General features: G+C 40.5%; 1 protein-coding gene across 3 annotated transcripts in view; it reads right to left on the minus strand.

Annotated features, from left to right (window-relative positions):
• The window catches only part of Mpp7 (membrane palmitoylated protein 7), a 278,049-nt gene that overhangs the window by 48,514 nt on the left and 208,218 nt on the right, over positions 1-21,317 (minus strand). For all 3 annotated transcript variants that reach the window (XM_029472156.1, XM_029472157.1, XM_021150579.1), the window contains one exon: positions 7,304-7,474. In XM_029472156.1, coding sequence (XP_029328016.1) covers positions 7,304-7,474 — 171 coding nt within the window. The remainder of the gene's footprint in view (positions 1-7,303; positions 7,475-21,317) is intronic.

Raw genomic sequence — 21,317 nt, forward strand, 5'->3', positions numbered from 1 at the left:
CTGCAACCCTATAGGTGGAACAACAATATTAACTAACCAGTACCCCCAGAGCTTGTGTCTCTAGCTGCATTTGTAACAGAAGATGGCCCAGTCCGCCATCAAAGGGAGGAGAGGACCTTGGTCTTCGAAGATCATATGCCTCAGTACAGGGGAATGCCAGGGCCAGGCAGCAGGAGTGGGTAGGTTGGGGAGCAGGGAAGGTATAGGGGACTTTCGGGATAGGATCTGAATTGTAAATGAAGAAAATATCTAATAAAAGAAAAGAATATACTCACAATTTTTAGATGACCAATGTGAGATACATATTTTAAATCAAAATTTCCCTTGATTTCTCTTATTATTCCATCATTTAAATATATAACTTTCTAAAGTGAAAAAATACAACTGCAAAAATCTATAAAGGTAAGGATTAAATTTTTATTATTGTAAATAACCATTGTTTCTAAAAGAATAATTTCTCAGCTTGGTAACACTTTTCTTGTTGCTTCCTTGCCATGATGGTGGAATAATCCTGACTCCCAGGACCCCTGGAACTATATACAGTCAAAGAAGTAAAACAGCTTCACAAAGTTGCCCACTGACTCTCCTGGGAAATGTGTATGTATACATACACAAACGTACACGCAAGCACATGAGCACACATACACACACACATACACACAGCCACATGCATACACAATTACAATTATTATTAATAATATTACTATTACTGTTGCCTATGTTGTTCTATGAGATCCTGGACATATATTAACTACATACAGTGTTCATCTGCTTACAGACACAGTGCTGGTGGCTTTACTATCAATTCTCTCTGAAACTGTTTTTTAATCCTCACTGGTTGTACTTTCAATAAAGAACCAATGGCAGTTTGAACCACTGTTAAAAATAAATAAATAAATAAATAAATAAATAAATAAATAAATAAATACTGGAGAGATGGGTTGGTGATTAAGAGCACAGAGGACCTGGGTTTGGTTCTCAGTAACTACATTACCAAGTAACATAATGTAGCTCAGAACAATCTCCAGCTCCCCCTTCTGGTTGCTGAGAGGCACTGCATGCAGAGATGCTAATACTCAAGCAAAACACTCAAGCAGAGAAAGATTAATCTGGCTAGCCAAATAAAAAATAAATGCATTCTGTAAAAATTTACAAAGTAAAATTGGGGGAAGAAAGAGCACCATTGACATCAGACCTCTGTTAGAAGTCCTTGGGAAAATGTGATTAAATAAAATTTCAACTTAATTATTCTACCTTAATGAAAACAGGCAAAAATGTGATTTTTGGTTTTAAAAGGTTATTTATTTCAGTTAAGGAAATACAGCCATGTAAATAAAGCATCAATAAAATGATAGAAAACTCCTCCCTTAGTTTTGTTTGTTTTTTAATACAGGGTCTAACTGTGTGTAGTCCAGGTTGACTCTGACCCTGAATGGTAAGACTATATAGGTGAATAACAACATATATATCTACTATATATGTTCATGAATATATAAGAATGTCCCATGAATGTGACAATTCCTCTCCAATAACCTCAAGTCTTTTGATGTCATAGCTTCATGTTTGTTTCAGATTTTCATCTTTTTTTTTTTTTTATTTCTGGTTCATTTTTGTTTTGAGGCTCTCACTGTACAGCATGAACTGGTCTGGAAACTCTATCTGGCTACCTCTGCTTTACAGGCATGTGGTTATCCCCTACAACAGACATTTCATAGAGACAATTTTGTATCAGAATTTAGCATACTATACATTCAAAACTTGTTCACAGTTGACATGGCTTTCCCTCTACAAAAGAACTTCAAGAAAGAGCCACATTGTAAATCAGAAACAGATACATCCACCAAAAAAACCAAAAATGCCAAAAGAATGAGAAAATATGAAGCCAGGTGATGTTTCAAGCTTGGGGTAGTGCTATGGAACTAGAGTGGTGTTCTGCAAGACGGCCAGAAGGATGTGTTCATGGGAACACACACTGCCAGGCTACACCTTCATCACTCACTGCACATTGGAGTGTCAAATATCTACTTATTTATCTGGCAGTGCTATTTCAGAATGAAAATTAATGACAACGATGATGTGTTTATGGTGAAAATAGTTTTTGTTGAAATCAGTGAAATATTGTATACACACATACATACATGTGTATGTTTCACAATCTGAGGACGAACACAAGATGATTTTGATTTGTGCCATATAATATTAGTGTACTGTTTCCTTTTTGTATATGTGTGTTTTACAAGTATATATGTTTGTTCCCCTCCCCCTCTGCATGTCCATATGCATGTGCATGTGTGTGTGCATGGGGTAGGTGGCTGGGGATCTGAACTTCAGACATCAAGCTTAGTAAGTGTTTTATCCACTGAGCAATACCCAGCCCCTGTGGTGTTACTTAGGGCTGATGAGTGTCAAATTCAATTTAATAACTTAAATATGAATAGTGCCTTATAGATGATAGAGCTTTATCATACTAATAATCTAATAGAAGAGTAACTATGCCGGGAAAGATAAGTCAACAGGAGGCCCAAACTAATCATGCAGCCATCACAGTATCACACTGATGATAAAGTGCCTTCTTGTTTGTACTTCTTTCTAATATTTGGATTTATATCCAATATTAAGTGGAATATTGGAAGGACATGAGTTGCTCTAGTCAAGTACTATTTATGTTTTCTCTTGCTCTCTGTACATCTTGGCACAAGCCAAAACTAGTCTATTATAGAGAGAGTTATTAGCATGGATCTGACTTCTAGTCTGTGTGCAACCCCAGTGGACTTGCACTGCTTCACACAAAAATCCACATTTCCCTACAGGCTGGCTTTCTTTTCTTTTCTTTTCTTTTCTTTTCTTTTCTTTTCTTTTCTTTTCTTTCCTTTCCTTTCCTTTCCTTTCCTTTCCTTTTCTTTTCTTTTCTTTCTTTTTTTTTTATTGTACTTGGCCAGAGTTGTTATTCTTCACTATCCAGAGAAAAATACCAAAATTGCTGGAGTCTACCATAGGAACCCAAATTGTATTGTTACCTAAAAAACCACATCCATTCATTTGATTTATTGCAAGATAAATCCAACCAACCCCTTAGGTATCTCTCAGATCACACATGCTATAAAATGCCTATTTATCATATTATAGCAATACTCTTTTATTGCTCTAGGAATAAAATATAAACAACCATGCTATTTTATTTGATCTGTGACTACTGGATGATCAGATCGATCAGACAGTGGCTGGAGTGTAGTGTTCCAGAGTGACATTATAGAGAAGAGCTATGTTCATGATAAGTCAAACCAGAGCTCCTTTCTTCTGTCACTTTCACAGTGGGAGAAAAGTGCTCTTACTGAAGGATCAATTCATAAAGCCAATGCCAAACCAGGAAACAAAAACGTAGAAGAAAATGAGAATAAGCAGGTCTGTGAACCCCTCACCCCCCACTTTCTACCCCAGCTATGACGAGAATGAAATACAAGTCAAAGGTCACCTTCCAACAGAGTCACCTTCCTTAGCAAGCAAAGGACACTGGTAACAGTAACTTCCTTCCTCTCTAACTCTCCCAAAGGTGATCTTTCAGTGGGGATGACAAGATCTCGTTCAAAATCCATTCTCTGCTACTCTCGAACTCAGAACTGCATTAACCAGCACCACCAGCCACCTTCTATATCCATATCCATTAGCCACACAAGTGGCCAAAACCATCAGCATTTGCTACCATAAACAGATTTTTGGTCCATCTTCTCCCACTGGAATATAGATGGCTGGAGGACAAAGGCTTCTGTTGTAACCTAAAGAAACCAGTGCTCAGTACAGTGCCTGCTTACTAAAAATGAGCCAGAAATTCTCATGCCAGAAATGAAACCCTAGTATACATATTTCACATACACTACAGGCATGAGAAGCCAACCGTGCTGCTAATAAAGATCATATTCGTCTCCTGTACACAAGATAATTTTAAGCCCACCACACACTCATAAATTTGATTGTAACTTTTGGTTTTAAAATATCTACAAAGACAGCTCTGGGGCAGCCCAGTTATAAGCATATGCTTTCTACTCTGCCTTATGCAAATGTGCCATTATTATGACTTTGGGAGAAAATGATGGCATTCTACAAACGTCTATTTACTCAAAGCACTTTGCATAGTAGTCTTCAGGCAACACCCACGATTCAGTCCAGCGGAGGACCACATCATACTGACCACTTGTGTTGTAAATGTGAAATATACAGCGATTTATTTTTTAGTTTTTTCCCTGTGCTGAAGAGCCAGACAGAACAAATCACAGATTGTCTGAACATCCACAAAATACATTTTTTACCTCATTTTCGCTTAAGCCACAAAAGGGCTTTTGTGGCTCCTTAGACCACACCTTTATCCTCATCCTCCCCACAAGCTCACATACAGCATTTGACTTTATTATTTTACTTTTGAAAAGTCAGCTTTTACGAAAGATGAAATATGATGCGTTGTATAGGACAATGTAGTAAATGCCCCAGCATTTGGGCCTAACACTTTTTTTAAATATTTTTAAATGCAGAAGGGAATTTAGCAGAAACATCTGTGAGGTATCAGGGACTAAAGTACTTTGATTTACACAAAGAAGTGAAAAATCAAGAATTTCTGATCAGCTTTCATGGTTCTCCAGCGCAGTATTTTTGAATGGCACCAACTTGGCTGAATCTGATTTCTTGAACACTGGGCCTAAGCATAGCATATTGTGAGAAAGTGGTCTGTATCTGCCCAGTGATATTTACCTAACAGCCTTGACAACATGGGTAAGAGTCAAGAAGGCACAGCACTGTCTTCCCAACCTCCTGCACACGTAACAGAGGCGGAGGAAACACAGCTTCAGCACGCAGTCAGGAAAGACGACAGTTAACCGAGGACAGAGGAGGATTTTAAACCATATACCCATTATTCGCACACATCACCGAGATTGAAGAGATGTCTTCAGCGTGTATCATATTCTCTCTATGAAATGCCTCTGCCACGGTGTGCTGTCTCTCACGGGCCCAATGCCACCTGGTCACATGAAATTAACTCATATTTCAGATGTAGTGTATAGGACAAGGTCATTTTACGTTGTGTTTGGGGGTGCATTGTGCTAGGACGCCAAGCGGTTATCTGGGAGCAGATTCGAGGTTTTCCACTTGTGCCACGCTCCTGGTGCTTACGGCTGTGAAACAAAAGGAGCTTTTTATCTCTATTACTTATCTATCTCAAGTATTTGGTTTCAGTGATGGAAGGTTAATGTGGTATCCTGCCTTTTTTTTTGTCCTCTCTTAAGAAAGGTCTGGGATGGCTTGTGCACTCTGCCACTGAGTAGTATATAATTGAACTCTGCTGTCTCGATCCCTGTTGAGGATCTCAGGGGTTGGCTGCCTGTTCCTGATCTCTGTTGAGGATCCCAGGGGTTGGCTGCCTGTTCCTGATCTCTGTTGAGAATCCCAGGGGTTGGCTGCCTGTTCCTGATCCCTGTTGAGGATCCCAGGGGTTGGCTGCCTGTTCCTGATCTCTGTTGAGAATCCCAGGGGTTGTCTGTCTGCTCCTGATCCCTTTTGAGGAACCCCAGAGTAGCCTGTCTCTTTTGCAGAATTATCTACCATCCTCAAGAGCTCTCTACACCTTGACTCTTTTCTCTCTTTTCTGGCTTACTACACAGACTCAAGCCAAGCTCGAGTACCCTTTCTCTCTCAGCCCCTGCAGAGACAGCTTTATAGGTGGTGCTTAGAGGAGAAGAAAACTGGCCCGGGCTCCTTCTTTCTCCTTTTAGTGCCCAAAGGAAAGGGCAAAGCAACCATGCATGATAACTCCAAGAGTAATGCATGGCTGGAAGGCTGGCAAGCCAGGAGTGACACAGCCATGATTCTTCCCCCTTTACCATACTGCACTGTTCCTGGGCTGAGAAAGAGAGGGACAGGAATGGAGGGAGGATGCTCGATGCTTGTAGCAAGGGCAATGGGGGAGAGAAGATGGTGGGTCTCAGGTAGCCTCCACATAGGACCACAGGATAATTCATGAGCACATCCTGGGTGCTGTGTGGATGGTCTCCTTATGAAATTGGCCAATTCTTCACCCTTCCAATTATCCTCATTCCTCCCCAAACTGTCATCTTAAGTTTACAATGTAAGAATTAACAAGAGACACTATGCTCCTCTACCCCTAACTTCTGCAATACTGGCTTCAGTCCTGGAAGCTGACCGAGCTCTCATCACATTTTAAAAGAAACATAGTAAGGGACAGGAGTGGAGGAACATAAGGTCAGGGGGAAGGTCATGTCAGGAAAGGCTGCACAAGACACTGGCTATGTTAATATGAATCAAGCCAACCACTGTAGACATGGTCTGTCTAAACTTCGAATTTTACAGTATCAAGACTGAACCCAACACTAGGCAAGAACTCTGTGCTTCAACCACACACCTCCCCACATCTTAAAACAGTTTGAAACCTGCTAGAACCTATTTCATGATGGTCTAACTGCTGTAGGTAACAGCATGTTAACTTACATGGTAACTAGGTGTAGCTTACACCATGGCTACTGCCTCAAAATGAACTGAAAAGACCATCATTAACAAATACTCAAGCATTCACTTAGAAATATTCAAATATTCATTATCATATATTCAAATACTCAATAAATATTCAAATATCGCCGGGGCCTAGCAAACACANAAGTGGATGCTCACAGTCAGCTATTGGATGGATCACAGGGCCCCCAATGGAGGAGCTAGAGAAAGTACCCAAGGAACTAAAGGGAACTGCAACCCTATAGGTGGAACAACAATATGAACTAACCAGTACCCCCCCACCCCCGGAGCTCATGTCTCTAGCTGCATATGAATCAGAAGATGGCCTAGTCGGCCATCAGTGGAAAGAGAGGCCCATTGGTCCTGCAAACTATATATGCCTCAGTACAGGGGAACGCCAGGGCCAAGAAGTGGGAGTGGGTGGGTGGGGAAGTTGGTGGGGGAGCATGTGGGGGACTTTTGGGATAGCATTGGAAATGTAAGTGAAATAAATACCCAATTAAAAAAAATAAAAAACAAAAAAAATCCATGAAGAAATATGTTAAGATTTACTACTCTAGATGCTTCTTGTGTCGCAGTGAATTTCCTAGCCCATCTGCACCAGAGGCTCCATGGCACAGCAGGCTGCTTATGAGGTAGGCCTCCAGAGCACCGGGCCAATCCCAAACACAGCCAGACAAACACTTCACTCTAGAGAATAAGCAAGGTGCTCAGGATGAAGGGAATTTTAGCTTGAAAGCTTCAACTATGGTAAACTTCAAATCTAAATCCTTACAAAGCAAACACTTACCAACCAGGACAATGAGTCTGTATTTGTCATGGATCTGCCGCCGGTAGGGTGTCACCTCCTCATATGTGGGCACATCTGCTGTGTCATACTGCTCACTCTTTTTGCATTCATACATGGACTTATTTATTTTCTTATCTTTTCTGCTAAGACGGAAACTTCTTCTAAAACCAGCTACAAATAAAAAAAATATACATTTTTAAAAAGAAAACATTTAGGGTATTTCCATCTAAACATTTAAATCTCCCCAAGCCAACTATTAAAATCCTTCTGAATCAGCTCCACAGAATAAAATGAAATTCAAGGATCCTGTAATTGTGTAAAAGTATATTTGCTTCAAAAAGGATATCGACGGCTGGTGAGACAGCGCTTGCTGAGGCAGGTTCAATCTCTAGAACGGACATGAGAGTTTGAGAGAGCTGACTTCTACTGTCCCCTGACCTTTACACATAGGCTACGGCATGTGCACATCCACACATATCCACAGACACATGAAATAAACAAAATGTAATAAAAATTAAAAAGAAGATGATGTAGACTACTTTTAGAGTTTTTCTACAAGGTACAAAAGTGAAAGAACATATACATGAATTTTGGGGACTGCATGGGGAGTCAATAATTACTCCCATTGGGTTTGGAAAAATAAAAGCATTCAAAAGAAAGCTAATACTAAAGTAATATAGCCAGGGCTGGGGAGGAAACACTTTGGATGAGTACTGCCTGGCGTGCAGAATGCCTAGCATAGCCCTGGGTTGTATATGTGTAATCCTGACATTTGGGAAGTAGAGGTAAGAATTCAGGGTCATCCTTGGCTACATCGTGAGTCTGAGGCCAGTCTGGGTTACATGAAACCAAGTCTTTAAAAAAGATGTGTAAATATGGAGTTTTCTGAGATGCCTATGGAGTCAGAGTTCAATAAAATAAATCAGCAAATATATTTGCAATAAACAATAAAAGTCACTCTGTGACTCTCTAAGAATAACTGATTTTGAGGCAACCCCATGTTAATTGAGAGAAACGTCTTCATAAGAGAAAGAGTCTCCCAGAGTTCCCTCAGAGGCAAAGTGAGGGAGTGAACAGGACTAGTTGTAAAACCTGCTTGTGTCACATAGAAAGAGTGAGATGCAAGTAAGGCACAGGGAAGCAGAACACCCTGACCCAGCAGGGGAAATGGGAGAGAAGCCAGCATCCTGTGAGCTGCTCAAGGGAAAAGCTGTACAGGACCCTTTGCTCCTCTCTTCCCAGGACACTAGAAATTCGTAAGAACCTGGTCCTCCAGCATGCCCCAGGGAACCCAGATGCTTACCATGTGCCCGGGGGTTAGCACACTGGACTCTGACCAGAGCCTCCGCCTAAACCAGCACAGTCTACTTATCTGTGCCCCCAACTCTGTCATCAGTGATGGGATTGTGACTTACAAAGTCTCAATGCTGGCATCTCAGAGTTCTAACTGCAGTTCCCATGATCCCAATCCCTTCACAGTTCTTTTTGGTATAGAAGTCACTAAAAGTTTTGGGTACGTGCATCATCCAACACAAATGAAGTCCCACAGCTAAACCTGGAGAAAACTCAGGTCTACAAATTGCAACTAAGTCCTGATTTCTGAGAAACTGCTTACCTAGCCGGGTCTTTACAACCCACTGACATTTTTACTCCTGCTATCAACACGAAACTGAAAGCAAGGGAAGAGAGAGGGCGAGCAGATCTCTAAAGTAAGACTATGAAAAAGACGGTGGCATGCTCCCTGGGATGGGTGGCAGCACCTGCTCTGCCATGCTTCACACAGAACAGGTACTTAAGAATTTATCAAACAGCAGCAGCAACTGCAAACCCACTTCCACTCTGTGTCACCTTTGAAAACGTCAAAGACGAAAGCGAACAGGTGGGGACTTTACCACAGACCTGAAGTTAGACAGATCTCTGTACAGAAAAGCTCTTAGAACTAAGGGGAACAACAGAGGACACGGGCCAGTGACTGTTACCTTAGAATTCAGTCCCACCCTCAGCTTTTCAGCACTACCTTGTTCTGGAACTACCTTGCCCCAAAACTCCTTTTACAAAAAACAGGAAGAGAAGGGGGCAGATGGCTGCCATGTCCTGAAGAGTAGGAGATCCACAAAGACTGGAGATGGGAAGTGAAGAACAGAGACTAGAAGTACTGCCCTGCCATGCCAGCCATGTATCTCTGAAGTTTCAAAAGTCTTCTGTGGGGCAGGGGTCGGGGGAGCTCATTTTGTGTACCTTAAAATACTGATAAACACCAGCAGCTGAAGATAGGCTACTCATGGCCGTGGCCCATGGCAGACTCCTGCATGTCTCTTACACATCCACACTGTACTGTGTGGCCCCCACTATCTGAGTGGGTCTTTAGGGAAGGCATGTGGATTCCCATGTACAGACTCTCAGAAAGGAGAAGAGCACATCTGGAGGCTCATTAATCAATTTTAAATGGGCTCTTGTAAGAGGAGGAACCAGTAAATGAGAGCCAGATTTAAATATATAGACAGGGCGGGGGGTGTGTGGGAGGTGTCACTGTGTAGTACAGCGTGTGACTTCCATGAGGCCTTACGTTCCCTATCTCCTGTGCTATAATTCATAAACCAACAATTATTTTAAATGCCTATTGACAAGTCATTTTAAGGAAACACACTAGAAAGGCAAAGTCATTCTTCCTTTTGCAGTCTCTTCTAGGAGTGCATGGAGTTTCTGTTTACAGTTTCTTCTAGGAGTGCATGGAGTTTCTGTTTACAGTCTCTTCTAGGAGTGCATGGAGTTTTTGTTGCCAAACTTAATTTTCAAGAGCATCTGTCCCTCCAGTCTGATGATTTTTTTTTAACTTACTTACGTTACCTCTCCATCATAAATGTGTATGTATTATTTACACAGACACTTTTATGTATACATACATGTATGCATATACATACCTATGCATATTTATACATATATACATGTAAAGACAACAGGAAGAAAAATTCTCAGCTCAGAATCAACAGTTAACAAAGCATGAAATCTAATCATAAGAATCTTTCTTATTATGATCTTTGTTCAGGCAAACACACACACACACACACACACTCCCAAACATCCAAACCCAGATTTTTCTAGAATCTATTCATCCATGGCTTGTGATTTCCAACCCCTAGTTGGAAATGCCTGTCAGCACCCCATGGCTGAGTCTCTAGGAGACTACATCCTATCTTTAAAAGGGGGGCTGGTAGTTAGGAACTTCTTGACTTTGGATTTTTCTCAGTTCTCTTATTAAAAGGAGCCTAAATACCATGCGGCTAAACTGAAAGGAAGCAGAGCTTCTACTCAGATAAATATTGGGAACACAGCATCTAGTCGGGGCCAGTCCCCTTGCTCGGCAGGGCGGCTTTGGAAGTAGAGAGAGAAGAACTCTCTCAAGGAATTCAGGGTAAAGGAACAGTTTTACACAAAACGTATTTTCCTTAAGTTCATAGTTTTGTAATGGGCTCAACATTTTTATAAACAGGTTTGTTTCCAGGGAAGCCTATCCACAGATGCTAGAAGTCTGTGTCTTTGAAAGGAACAGCGGGTTTTATTACAGTAGGAAGGTGACATCAGAGTAGGATGCAGCTGCAGGACAATGCTTATCTAATACTTTCCAGAAGTGACAATTCACAGTGACAAGCCTATCTATCATCTAACTCCACAAGCTCTGCTTAAAGACATTAACCATGAAGGGGTGACTATAAAGAGAACTGCTTGTAATGTGAAATGGCTACTTAATATCTCCCGGTTGGCTGTATGTGTAACCTATGGTTTCATGAGGATACACTGTTGCAAGTGGGTTCTTCTAACAATGAGGCCTGTGGGCAAACTTCTCCTGCAGCAGCTTCTCATCCCTTCTTTAAAACCCTTGGTAATGTGGCTGGTGTAAAGCTGTTCATCTCTGTTACACTGTTGGATCACTGTGAGATCGAATGGTATTTTCATTATGGGTCTTTGCCTTTGTATTTTCTCTGTCACTGCCATTGACTGACCACAATCAAGCTTTGAGTCAGTCCATCATCCTACATACAGGTCAGCAAGCAGGTGAGCCCACTTCCCAAACGTGTTCACCATTCTCCCAATCACCATTCTCTCAACAATGAACCAATTTTAAAGTGATCCTAAACTGAGTGTTGGAATCTGTAACTTTGTTTTTGATTTCTCCCTTTTCTTTAAGAACTGCTCTTCTTAGGTCTGATAAATATTCTCTTACATTCTTTTAAATTTTAAGAAGTGGGATGCATGGCTTTATACTTAATTTTTAAAAATCCCATCTGGAATCACTCAGGTGTAATCATGACATCAAGTCTGAGAAATGTGGCTGTAACTTTCTATTTTTCTAAATAATTAACCAATGGTTCTGAAAAACCCTGAAGTAGAAGGAGCCCACGTTCAGACACATGTGCAGAAGCTCTGAAATGTTTATGTCATACAGAAAAAAAGGGTGGATTCTCCATCCAAGCTGGACTCATTCTCTGGATTATATCAGTACCAAAACACACTTGCATCAGTGGCAGTAGATGGGTTTGCTGAGAGCTCACCAGGTGACAGGCCCTACCCAAAGCACCTGGCCTGGGTTAACTGTTTCAGTTTCCCCAGCAACTCTGGGAGGGGAGTTGAGTGTAGATGGCTGTAAGAAAAAGGGATTACTGGAGCATGACTTCCATGCTCCACAATGAAATGAGGTCACAATGCCACACTCTCTGTGTCACAAAGGAGTGACAGGGACAAGGATGAGCCCCTGCTACAATTTAACACAAAGAAACTATCAATGAAATGCAGCAGCTTCCTTCACAGATTAAAAGGTTTTTCCTAATAGAAAGGTTCTGTTTTTTTCTTCATCTTTCTTGTTTATAAAATCAAGTAAACATTTATGTCCCTCTGTATTTAAGGTGAGTTGTAAAACACAAAACCACTGGCCTCAAGAAGCCCCTCATCCTCTGTGATACTCCAGGCTATTCTCACACACTTATCGTTTAGTTTAGTGGTTTTACAACATGGGATCCTGACTAATATCTTGGGACTCTTTGAAAGATTTAGAATGTCTGATTTGACTTTTAGCATATATCGCAGTTGTAATTTGGTCATTCTCAAAACTTGAATCCTACTGCATCTGTATAACATAGTAGTCAAGAGTATCAAATTTAATGCTTGTGTATGGAATGGAGAAGCATTTGTGTTAATATAAGCTTTAGCACTGTAGGAGACAGCACATATCTCTAGTCCACAATTGCATACATCAATATTAACAGTAAAAATAATTTACAAAGAAACCCAAATATACAGAAATATGGAAATAGTTAAGTGATAAAATAGTATCCCGGAGAAATAGGATTGAAAACATTAAAACTGTAAAAAATACAACATAATACTTCTCAGAACAACCAGAGAGGATACTATAATTGCACTTAACACAATGAGGCTTGTTTTTGTCGCTATAAAAAGTGTTATGAATCCAGAAATACAAAAGAAAACACATTAGAGGAAAAAAAATGCTGTTCTAGGCAGAGAGGGCTATGGCAACTACCTTATTATTCAAAGTTACTATACTCTGTGACTTTACAATGTGACAGGAAAACAAAAATTATTTATAATAGACAACCCCCCCATATGAAATCAGATCTAGACAGAAATAGTTGTGAGGCTCTCTCAACACAAGACACAACGTACATTCTCTACTTCAGAAGGCAGATTCCAGGAAGCTATATTTTGAAGTGATTACATAAAACACCAAGTTTCTATGTAAATGATAGTTGGAAATAGCCAAGAAATTCAAATACAAAGAAAGCAACAAAAGCAGAAACCAATGGGAAACTACAAAAAGCATAATGGAGTGTAAGACATAGACAGGGAACCAGCAAAACAAAAAAGAAAAAAGAAACAGAAAAACAGCCAAGAGAAAAAGAAATACATTATTTCCAAAGCTAAAATGGAAGAAACAGCTCAGGAATTTATACAAAAATCACCACAGACTTCCGCACACACAAATAAGTGACTTCAATGAAAAGTAAATGTTCTAACTTTTCCTAGACTTGTGCCCTTTAGCATGCAGGGTCATTAAAATGGTAATTACATACTATACCCAGAAGCTGGTCCTGCATGGACACTGTGGATGTGTGCGCCGGCTTTCCACTTACTCAGAGAAAATACATTTCCAGCCTTCGTGTGCCAGGCAGGACAGTTTCATAACTCATTTCAATTATTTTACAAAACCAATCACCAGTCAATAACATCAGACGCTCTGCAGTGCTAACATTTAAACAAGCTTTTCCAAGGTTTACATTTCACAGATGTTCAGTGTATGAAAAACGAAGTCTTAGAAAAATCTCCATGAATCCCAGCAGGACAACTATATCACAGGCGCTTCTAAACTCAGAGACTTATAGAAGGATCACTTTCAACCTCCTAATGTATAAAAATGTATCGTGAGGCAGACACAGTCAAAACAAAATGTTCAGGTTTTCCTAAAAGAAGCCTAAAATTAAGCACTTTACAGCTTTTATCTCCATTTTAAATATACCGAAATACAGGTCCCATTTTTATAAACTGGGAGTACTGCCAAAAACATCCTATGAAAAAAAAATTTTTTTTGTATCTTAAAAATCAGAACAATTTAACCATGCAAATATTTACCTAATATCTAAATTATAAAAAGAGTAAATTTTACTATAAAGGGGTCCTTAAAGAAGATTTTAAAACTCTGTGGAGCCACTAATAAAAACTAAGCAGCTGGAAATTATTCTACAATGTTAGGTTCTTGACAAGAGAACAGAGTGCTTCCTCAAAAACACTCAGATCATAAGGCTGGTTGGTGCCCACAGCAAACTGACACAGGCACACATCAGACGGGCGGTTTCATTCATATCACTGATAAAAATAGGTCCATGTGGTTAACATGACTTTAGCTTTTCACTGTTGAGTTGGTACTGGGTAGTGGGCCAATTAAACATAATTCCAGAGACAATGAATGACAACTAAGCACATATTGGTGGGTGGAAGTCTGAACTGCAGTAGGGGTTGGCGGGTGTAAGAGATGAACAGAACTATGGACATAAGATCTAAAGAGCTGGGATTCATAAGTCCTGCAGCCATCTCATGCTGCAGGAAAAACTCACCAAAACAGAACAGTGTCACAATGATGCTAAGAGGAAGAGGAGGAGGAAGGAGGAGGAGGAAGAGGAAGAGGAAGGAGGAGGAGGAGGAAGGGGAAGGAGGAAGAGGAGGAGGAAGGAGGAGGAGGAAGAGGAGGAGGAGAAGGAGGAGGGGAGGGAGGGGGAGGGAGAGGGGGAGAGGGAAAATGTATGAGAATTTAACTTTCCTCTAAGCAGCTAATATATACATATTGCACAGAGGGTTGGGAGGGGAAGGTTTTGAACAAATTACCAGAAAACCCAACTCTAACATGTTACAAGTTCACAGTTTCCTTTGTTGTGATGTGAGCTACATTTAAATCTACAAAGAGCCTTGAACATCATAGTTTGTTTCAAGCTAAAAATAAAACCTCACATTCCCCAGCATAGCCCTGGAAGCTAAACAAAGATATGAAGTGCAATTTCCAAGGGAAAAATAACTTCTACTTTAAGATTTCCCAATCATACTAACACCACAAAGTTATTAATCAAAAAAACAATTGGAAGTACCAAACATCAACAACAGAGAGAGAGAGAGAGAGAGAGAGAGAGAGGGAGAGAGAGAGAAGAAGAAGAAGAAGAAGAAGAAGAAGAAGAAGAAGAAGAAGAAGAAGAAGAAGGAGGAGGAGGAGGAGGAGGAGGAGGGGGAGGAAGGAGGAGGAGGAAGAGGAGGAGGAGGAGGAGGAGGAAGGAGGAGGAGGAAGAGGAGGAGGAGGAAGAGGAAGGAGGAGGAGGAAGAAGGAGGAAGAGGAAGGAGGAGGAGGAAGAAGGAGGAAGAGGAGGAGGAGGAGGAGGAGAAGGAGGTGGGGAGGGAGGGGGAGGGGGAGAGGGAAAATATATGAGAATTTAACTTTCCTCTAAGCAGCTAATGAAGAAATGAGTTCTTACTTATACTTTCAAATTTATGTCAAAATGCAGTATACACATATAAAACTGCAGCTCTGGGCAGAGGGAAAAATTGGATTTGAAACTTTAGCAATTTTTTTTTCCTTAGCTTGAGACTATCCTTACAGCCTACACTGCTCTGAACAGAAATTGTTTCTGTCAGGAAACAAGTATTTCCAAGCAGGAGTCCAGACGTGTTGAGATTTTGCAGAGGTATTTGTTGCTCAAAAAAGGACCTGTATTACTTTTGAGAAAATGCTTCTAAATATTCTCTTTGCATAAATTCTATCTTGTGGAAAGTATCGACGTGGTGTGTTTAAACACAGCTGACTTCCCTCCTAGCTCTTTAGTAAGTGAGCAGACTACTTGAATAAATGAGAATTTCAACTTGATTTATAAAATCAGCTGTGCTCTTAGACACAGGAGAACCATGGGACAGAAATAAGAACCAGCCCAAAGAAAAGCACACAGAAGTAGAGAGAGAGAGAGATAAACAATCACATATGAAGTTCTGGTTTCATTATTTAACTTTAGGCTAAATAATTTGATTAAACAGAAAGGACAGAGTAGGTCCCCAAACTGATCTTGTTTTAAAGGAATGTAGCATTTGCCCCAGCAAGGACCAACAATTCAATTCTTCAGGAAATCATGTGCAGCAAAGCATTAGAAAGCACATGCTTGATACACAGCACCTCCTGATTGGTTATAACAAGGTTCCTGTGATGAATTATCTAGAGGAAAGTATTAAAAGACTCACATCAGGGTTAGAAAATTGCTGCATACTGATAATTTTGGGCTAAGGCAAGGAAAGAGAGGTTTTTAAAGCTCTTCTGCTAGGGAATGAGTACAAAAGCCCAAACACACCAGCTTCCACATCACTCACCAAAGAAAAAGGACTTTCCAGACCTCTCATCCCAGTCACCCATGTGAATATGCAGCAGACACGCATGGATGCTATGGACCAACGGATGTCAATTGCTATAGGGGATATAAACCAGGTCTCTAACAATGGTAACCTTTAATGTGGGAAGCTCCTGGCTTAAAGGTAACATTTAAAATGTGTTACCCCACCTTTTCTCTTTACAGTACCCTATTTATTTCTCTTCATGTAATTATAAAACTATACAGACTACAGTTTACATTGATTGTCCAGCCATCTGGCTTCCCCCTTGCTTTCCAATAAAATGGCCAAATCTTTTTCACTGATGACTATGCTGGCCTTCAGGAAATTGGTTCCATGCCAGTCAGAATCAATCCACACAGTAAACACTCTCAGCAAAGCCTCAGGTAATGCAGGAAAACTCAGGTGTGTGGGTGGATTACACCTGTGATCCCAGCACTGAGACTGAAGACAGAGGCCAGAAGAGAGTGACTGTTCCCGTGGAGCTTGCTTACAGCTGCTTGTGAGCCACCCACTGTGGGTGCTAGGAACAGAAGCTGTGTCTTCTCTAAGAGCAGCATGCTCTCAACTGCTAAGCCCTCTCTCCAACCTGTTTTCAGAAAGTGAATCCTGCTGCAGGATTAGGGGACATACTCATACACTGTTTCATGCTTGATCTTCCTGTACTTCAAAGAAGATGAAAATAACCAAATGTCTTCCCAGGGTTGTGACAATGCACAAGGCTATGATCCTGTGTAGGTATCAAAGACATCCAGGACTCCTTTCTGCAAGGCAGAGAACTGCTTTTTCTCCTCCTTTGGATATAGAAGTGGGAGACAAAGCAAGATAAGGTCCTAAAACAAGCTACAGCCTTGGGGCCTCTACTAATGAATCTTTGGAAAAGGTCTGCCACAAAGACCAAATTCTTAGGTGCTTTTCCAGAGATGTCTCAGGGCCAGATAAATGTTTAATGTGGAAAGGATAGACACAAACCCATACTGTACAAGCCAATGCTCTTTCAGACAAATGAACTACAGTGCAGTGCATCTGGGGAAGTAGTGTTATGTGCTGGGACAGCTTATCACAGAATTCTGTGATCCCTTAGGGCTGTGACACACAAATGATTGAAATGCTGAGCTCCAACAGTTCCGGCTGGGTCACTAGACCATCTGGATTAGAGAAACAGTGGACAGGAAAAAATAGATCAACTCTGCAAAGAGGATTTTTCTCTTCAAAACATCAGTTAGCACAGACAGACCTAAAGTATTCGAAAAGCCAGGTGATACAACTCACAATTACAATCCATTACTCTGGAAACTGAGGCAGGAGAATGGTGATCTGAAATAGCCTTTCCAAAGAGCATGACCCCATCTCAAAAAGCCAAAAGGGGGTGGGAAGACAGCTGGAGAAATGGCACAGCAATTACGAACTTTGGATGCTCTCCTGGAGGATCCTTGTTCTGTTCCCAGCATCCACATGGCAGATCACAAGCTTCTGTAACTCTAGTTCAAAAGGATCTGCTTCCCTCTTCTGGTCCCTGAGGGCACTGCATACACATAAAATAAAGGCTAAAAACATTTTTTATGCCAAAATTGAATAAAAAATATATATCATATATCACAGAAGATAACTGCTTTTCCTCCCTACATTGCTCAGATATTTGGCTAAGATTATTGCCAAAATTCCTCTTGGTACAAACTAATGATATTCAAAATAGCTGTCTTGGAAGTAGTAAAATAAGACTGTGTGGGTGAGCGGTCTCTGCTTAACTGAATGAAGACCAAGGAGCACTTCCAGTGGATGTCTGAGATTCCCTGTATTCCAGTCTTGGTAAGTGTTTATTGTGATAGGGCACACATATTCCATCACAGCTAACTATTCCCTGTCCATTCTCACTCCTCTTGCCTATTTCTGGGTAGCACCATCCTCCTCCTTGAATCTTCTTTGCTTCCGCCGGTCTTTCCTGGTTTCTACCCTGCTTGCCTTGGACAATTCTGGCACCTGGACCAACACTTTCTCCTCTGGTTGTCTCATTTACAGTTTTAATAGATTCTGATGTCCAAAACTTCAATCACAGTGGCCTGGACTCTTGCTTCTCACACATCTCTCCCACTGCCAATTCCATATGGACATCATCAATTCACTGTGGACAGGACACTCAGGCAGCCCTCTCCTGCTATCTTTGCTATTTCAGTAAACATTTAACTCCATTCTTAGAGTTACAGTGACCCAAACCATGTACTCATGCCCAACTCTCCAACATGTCCATTATCTGGCCTTCTCTCTACCTGCACTGGAAATGTCTTTGTTCAAAACAAGTCATTCCCTACCTGAACTACTTCAGTGTCTTTCTGCTTTTGCTCTGTCCCTTTGAGATTCTCAACCCATCAGCCAGTGTGACCGTTAAGCATCCAAGTCAGGTCATGTTTCTGCCATGCTCAGAGCCTGCCAAATATTTCTCATCTTCTATCAGGACACAGCTAAGTATTTGCCCCTCTCAGACTTCAGTTTCTGTCCCCTTCCCTTTTCATTCTGCTGGAGTCACATGGGCCCTCTTGCACAGGCTCCTTTAGGTGTAACAGACATCCAGCCTGAGAGTTGTGCTACATGGTCATCTCATTACTTAGAGGATTATTTCCCACAATACTCCCCTTAGCTTTTTGACTAAATAAGACCTTTTCAGGAAGGCCCCCTTTGGCCATATTATTTAATGAGACAGTTTCTGTATTTTCTTCTCAGTACTTAAGGACTTAAGCCTGTTTGATGTTCTCAAGGGGGATGCAAATTAACTGGTGAGAGACAAATAGCTTTGCAAAAAGTAGAGGAAGCTGCTATAATCGATTGCTGGCTGCTTGTGTTAGTTATTGCTACTCAATGTGCTCACACAATTCTTTGGCAAAGGTAGCCATTGATATAGATTCATCTTTCTTTATCTCCAAGTAAAGTTTGAACACCCTATTAAGAAGCTGTTGCTGTGTTGATACAGAATTGTAGGATAGAATCAAGAAAGTATTTTGGAAAGAATGTCTTAAGAACCTGATGAAATGTTTATTCCTTATTTCAAACAGCAATTAAATTGGTTACTGCAGAATACTGGTATTTGGCCTATTGCATGGCAAACTTTTTAGGCAAAACTGAAGATCATTACCCAAAAGACAAGTTGTTACAATTTGCTTCTGTGAATGCTTTTGTATTTCCTGTAAGTTTGTGTATATAGCCAATAGAGAAAGTGCTTACTGTATTTACAGATGGCTCACTTAATGCAAAAGCAGTATATATAATTGGATCACATGTTTATTCTCTTGAGTTTCCCTCTGCTTCATCACAGATTATTGAATTAGGTGCTGTAGCCACTGTTTTTGAAATGTTGAAAAATCAAGGTTTTAATCTGTATACTGATAGTGAATATATAGTTCATGGTTTGTAATTGCTTGAAATTGTTCCTTTTAGATACTTCTAATTCTCAAATTTTACAATTACTTATGCAAATACAACTCAAGTTAAGAGAAAGTGCTGTTCCGTTAAAGGACGGTCTTTGGGCATTTAAGAGTTCATGCTGGATTGTCTGGACAGACCCCTCAGAGTATTGCCACAGCAGATTTGTATACCAGGCAGATTACAGGCCTTACAATAGAACAACTGACCATACAATCTCATTCTTTACATCATCAAAGTAGTAATAGCTTGAGACAATAATTTGGTACTTTTAGAGTATGTGCATGTCAAATTGTAAAGACTTGTCTAAATGTCTTCAATTTCTACCTGTACCGTATAAATGGTGTTAATTCTTGAGGACTTATAACTAATCAATTACTGCAAATGGATGTTACTCAAATTTCTGATTTTGGAAAAGTAAAATATGTACATGTGACTTTTGACAGCTTTTCAGGATTTCTAGTTGCAAGAAGCAACTAAAAATGTAATTAGTCTGCATTGTTTTTCTATGCTTGGTGTTCCAAATCAGATTAAAACAGATAATGGAACTGGCTATTACAATCAAGCATTTGAGATGTTTTGTATACAATTTAATATTATCCTTATTACTGGGATTCTTTATAATTCTCAGGGCAAGTTATTGTGGAACTTTAAAACAATATTATCTTTTAAAAAAAAAAGGAGGAATTATATCCCTGTATACCACATTATTTAAGTCATGCTTTTTAATTTAAAAATTTTTAAATTTGGATGCCAAGGAACTTTCTGCTGAATATCTATGGCACCCTACAACTAGGCATACTTGTGCCTAAGTGAACTGGAAGGATCCACTTACTGGCATATGGCATGGTCCCAACCCTGTTTTAATATGAGGTGAGGTTCTGTTTGTGTTTTTTCACAAAGAGAAAGTGGAGCCCGATGGCTGCCTGAGCCTTCTAGTAATTATGATACCAATGGTGAAGATGGCTCAAAAACCCTATCAGCCAGCTGAGTTAACCTGGAGTGTAGTTTCCACTCTTACTGGGGAGTAGGTGCTTTCTATCAATTCTCAAAGCCACCTCCCATATACCTGGTGGCCAGACTTTGTGTTTGGTCTTTGCCAATTAGCAGCTGAATTGAATAGCTGGGCCATTCCAGCAGACAACTTTAATCTTGTTGCTTTTAACTTTTGGATTTTGTATCTTAAACATTCACACAGGATCGTTTTCAGCAAGCTCTGCTATTCACCATGGCAGTTATTCATCGTTATGAAGAAGTGCATTGAGTGCCTATCCCTTCCTGGCTTTGGTGTGAATGGGAAAGTGTGTGCTTTTGAAGGCCAATGGTCAGAGACGGGCAACTGCTCTTGAGCTCCTATCGACCTAAGCCAGACACATACATCAAAAGCTATGTATGTAGTCCAGTCAAAGATGGGTAAGAAGGAGCAATATAGAACAAGACCTAAGACATAAATGGCCACCTAGCCACTCTATACCCTAGACAGGATCATGGAAAACAAATAAATCTTGTACCCCATGTCCCCAGTCCAGCTCATCTTTAAAAAACAAAAAAGGAGGAACTGTGCCCTTCCCCCAGCCTTGAGCAGGCTAAACAGACCTTAATTGTATTCCACAGTCAGTCTTATTCCAACTTAGCCCACCTAGGGTGTTTCCTGCAGGAGCAGAATGCCTGCTAA

Source organism: Mus caroli, chromosome 18 (genome assembly GCF_900094665.2).
Source record: "Mus caroli chromosome 18, CAROLI_EIJ_v1.1, whole genome shotgun sequence".
NCBI lineage: Eukaryota > Metazoa > Chordata > Mammalia > Rodentia > Muridae > Mus > Mus caroli.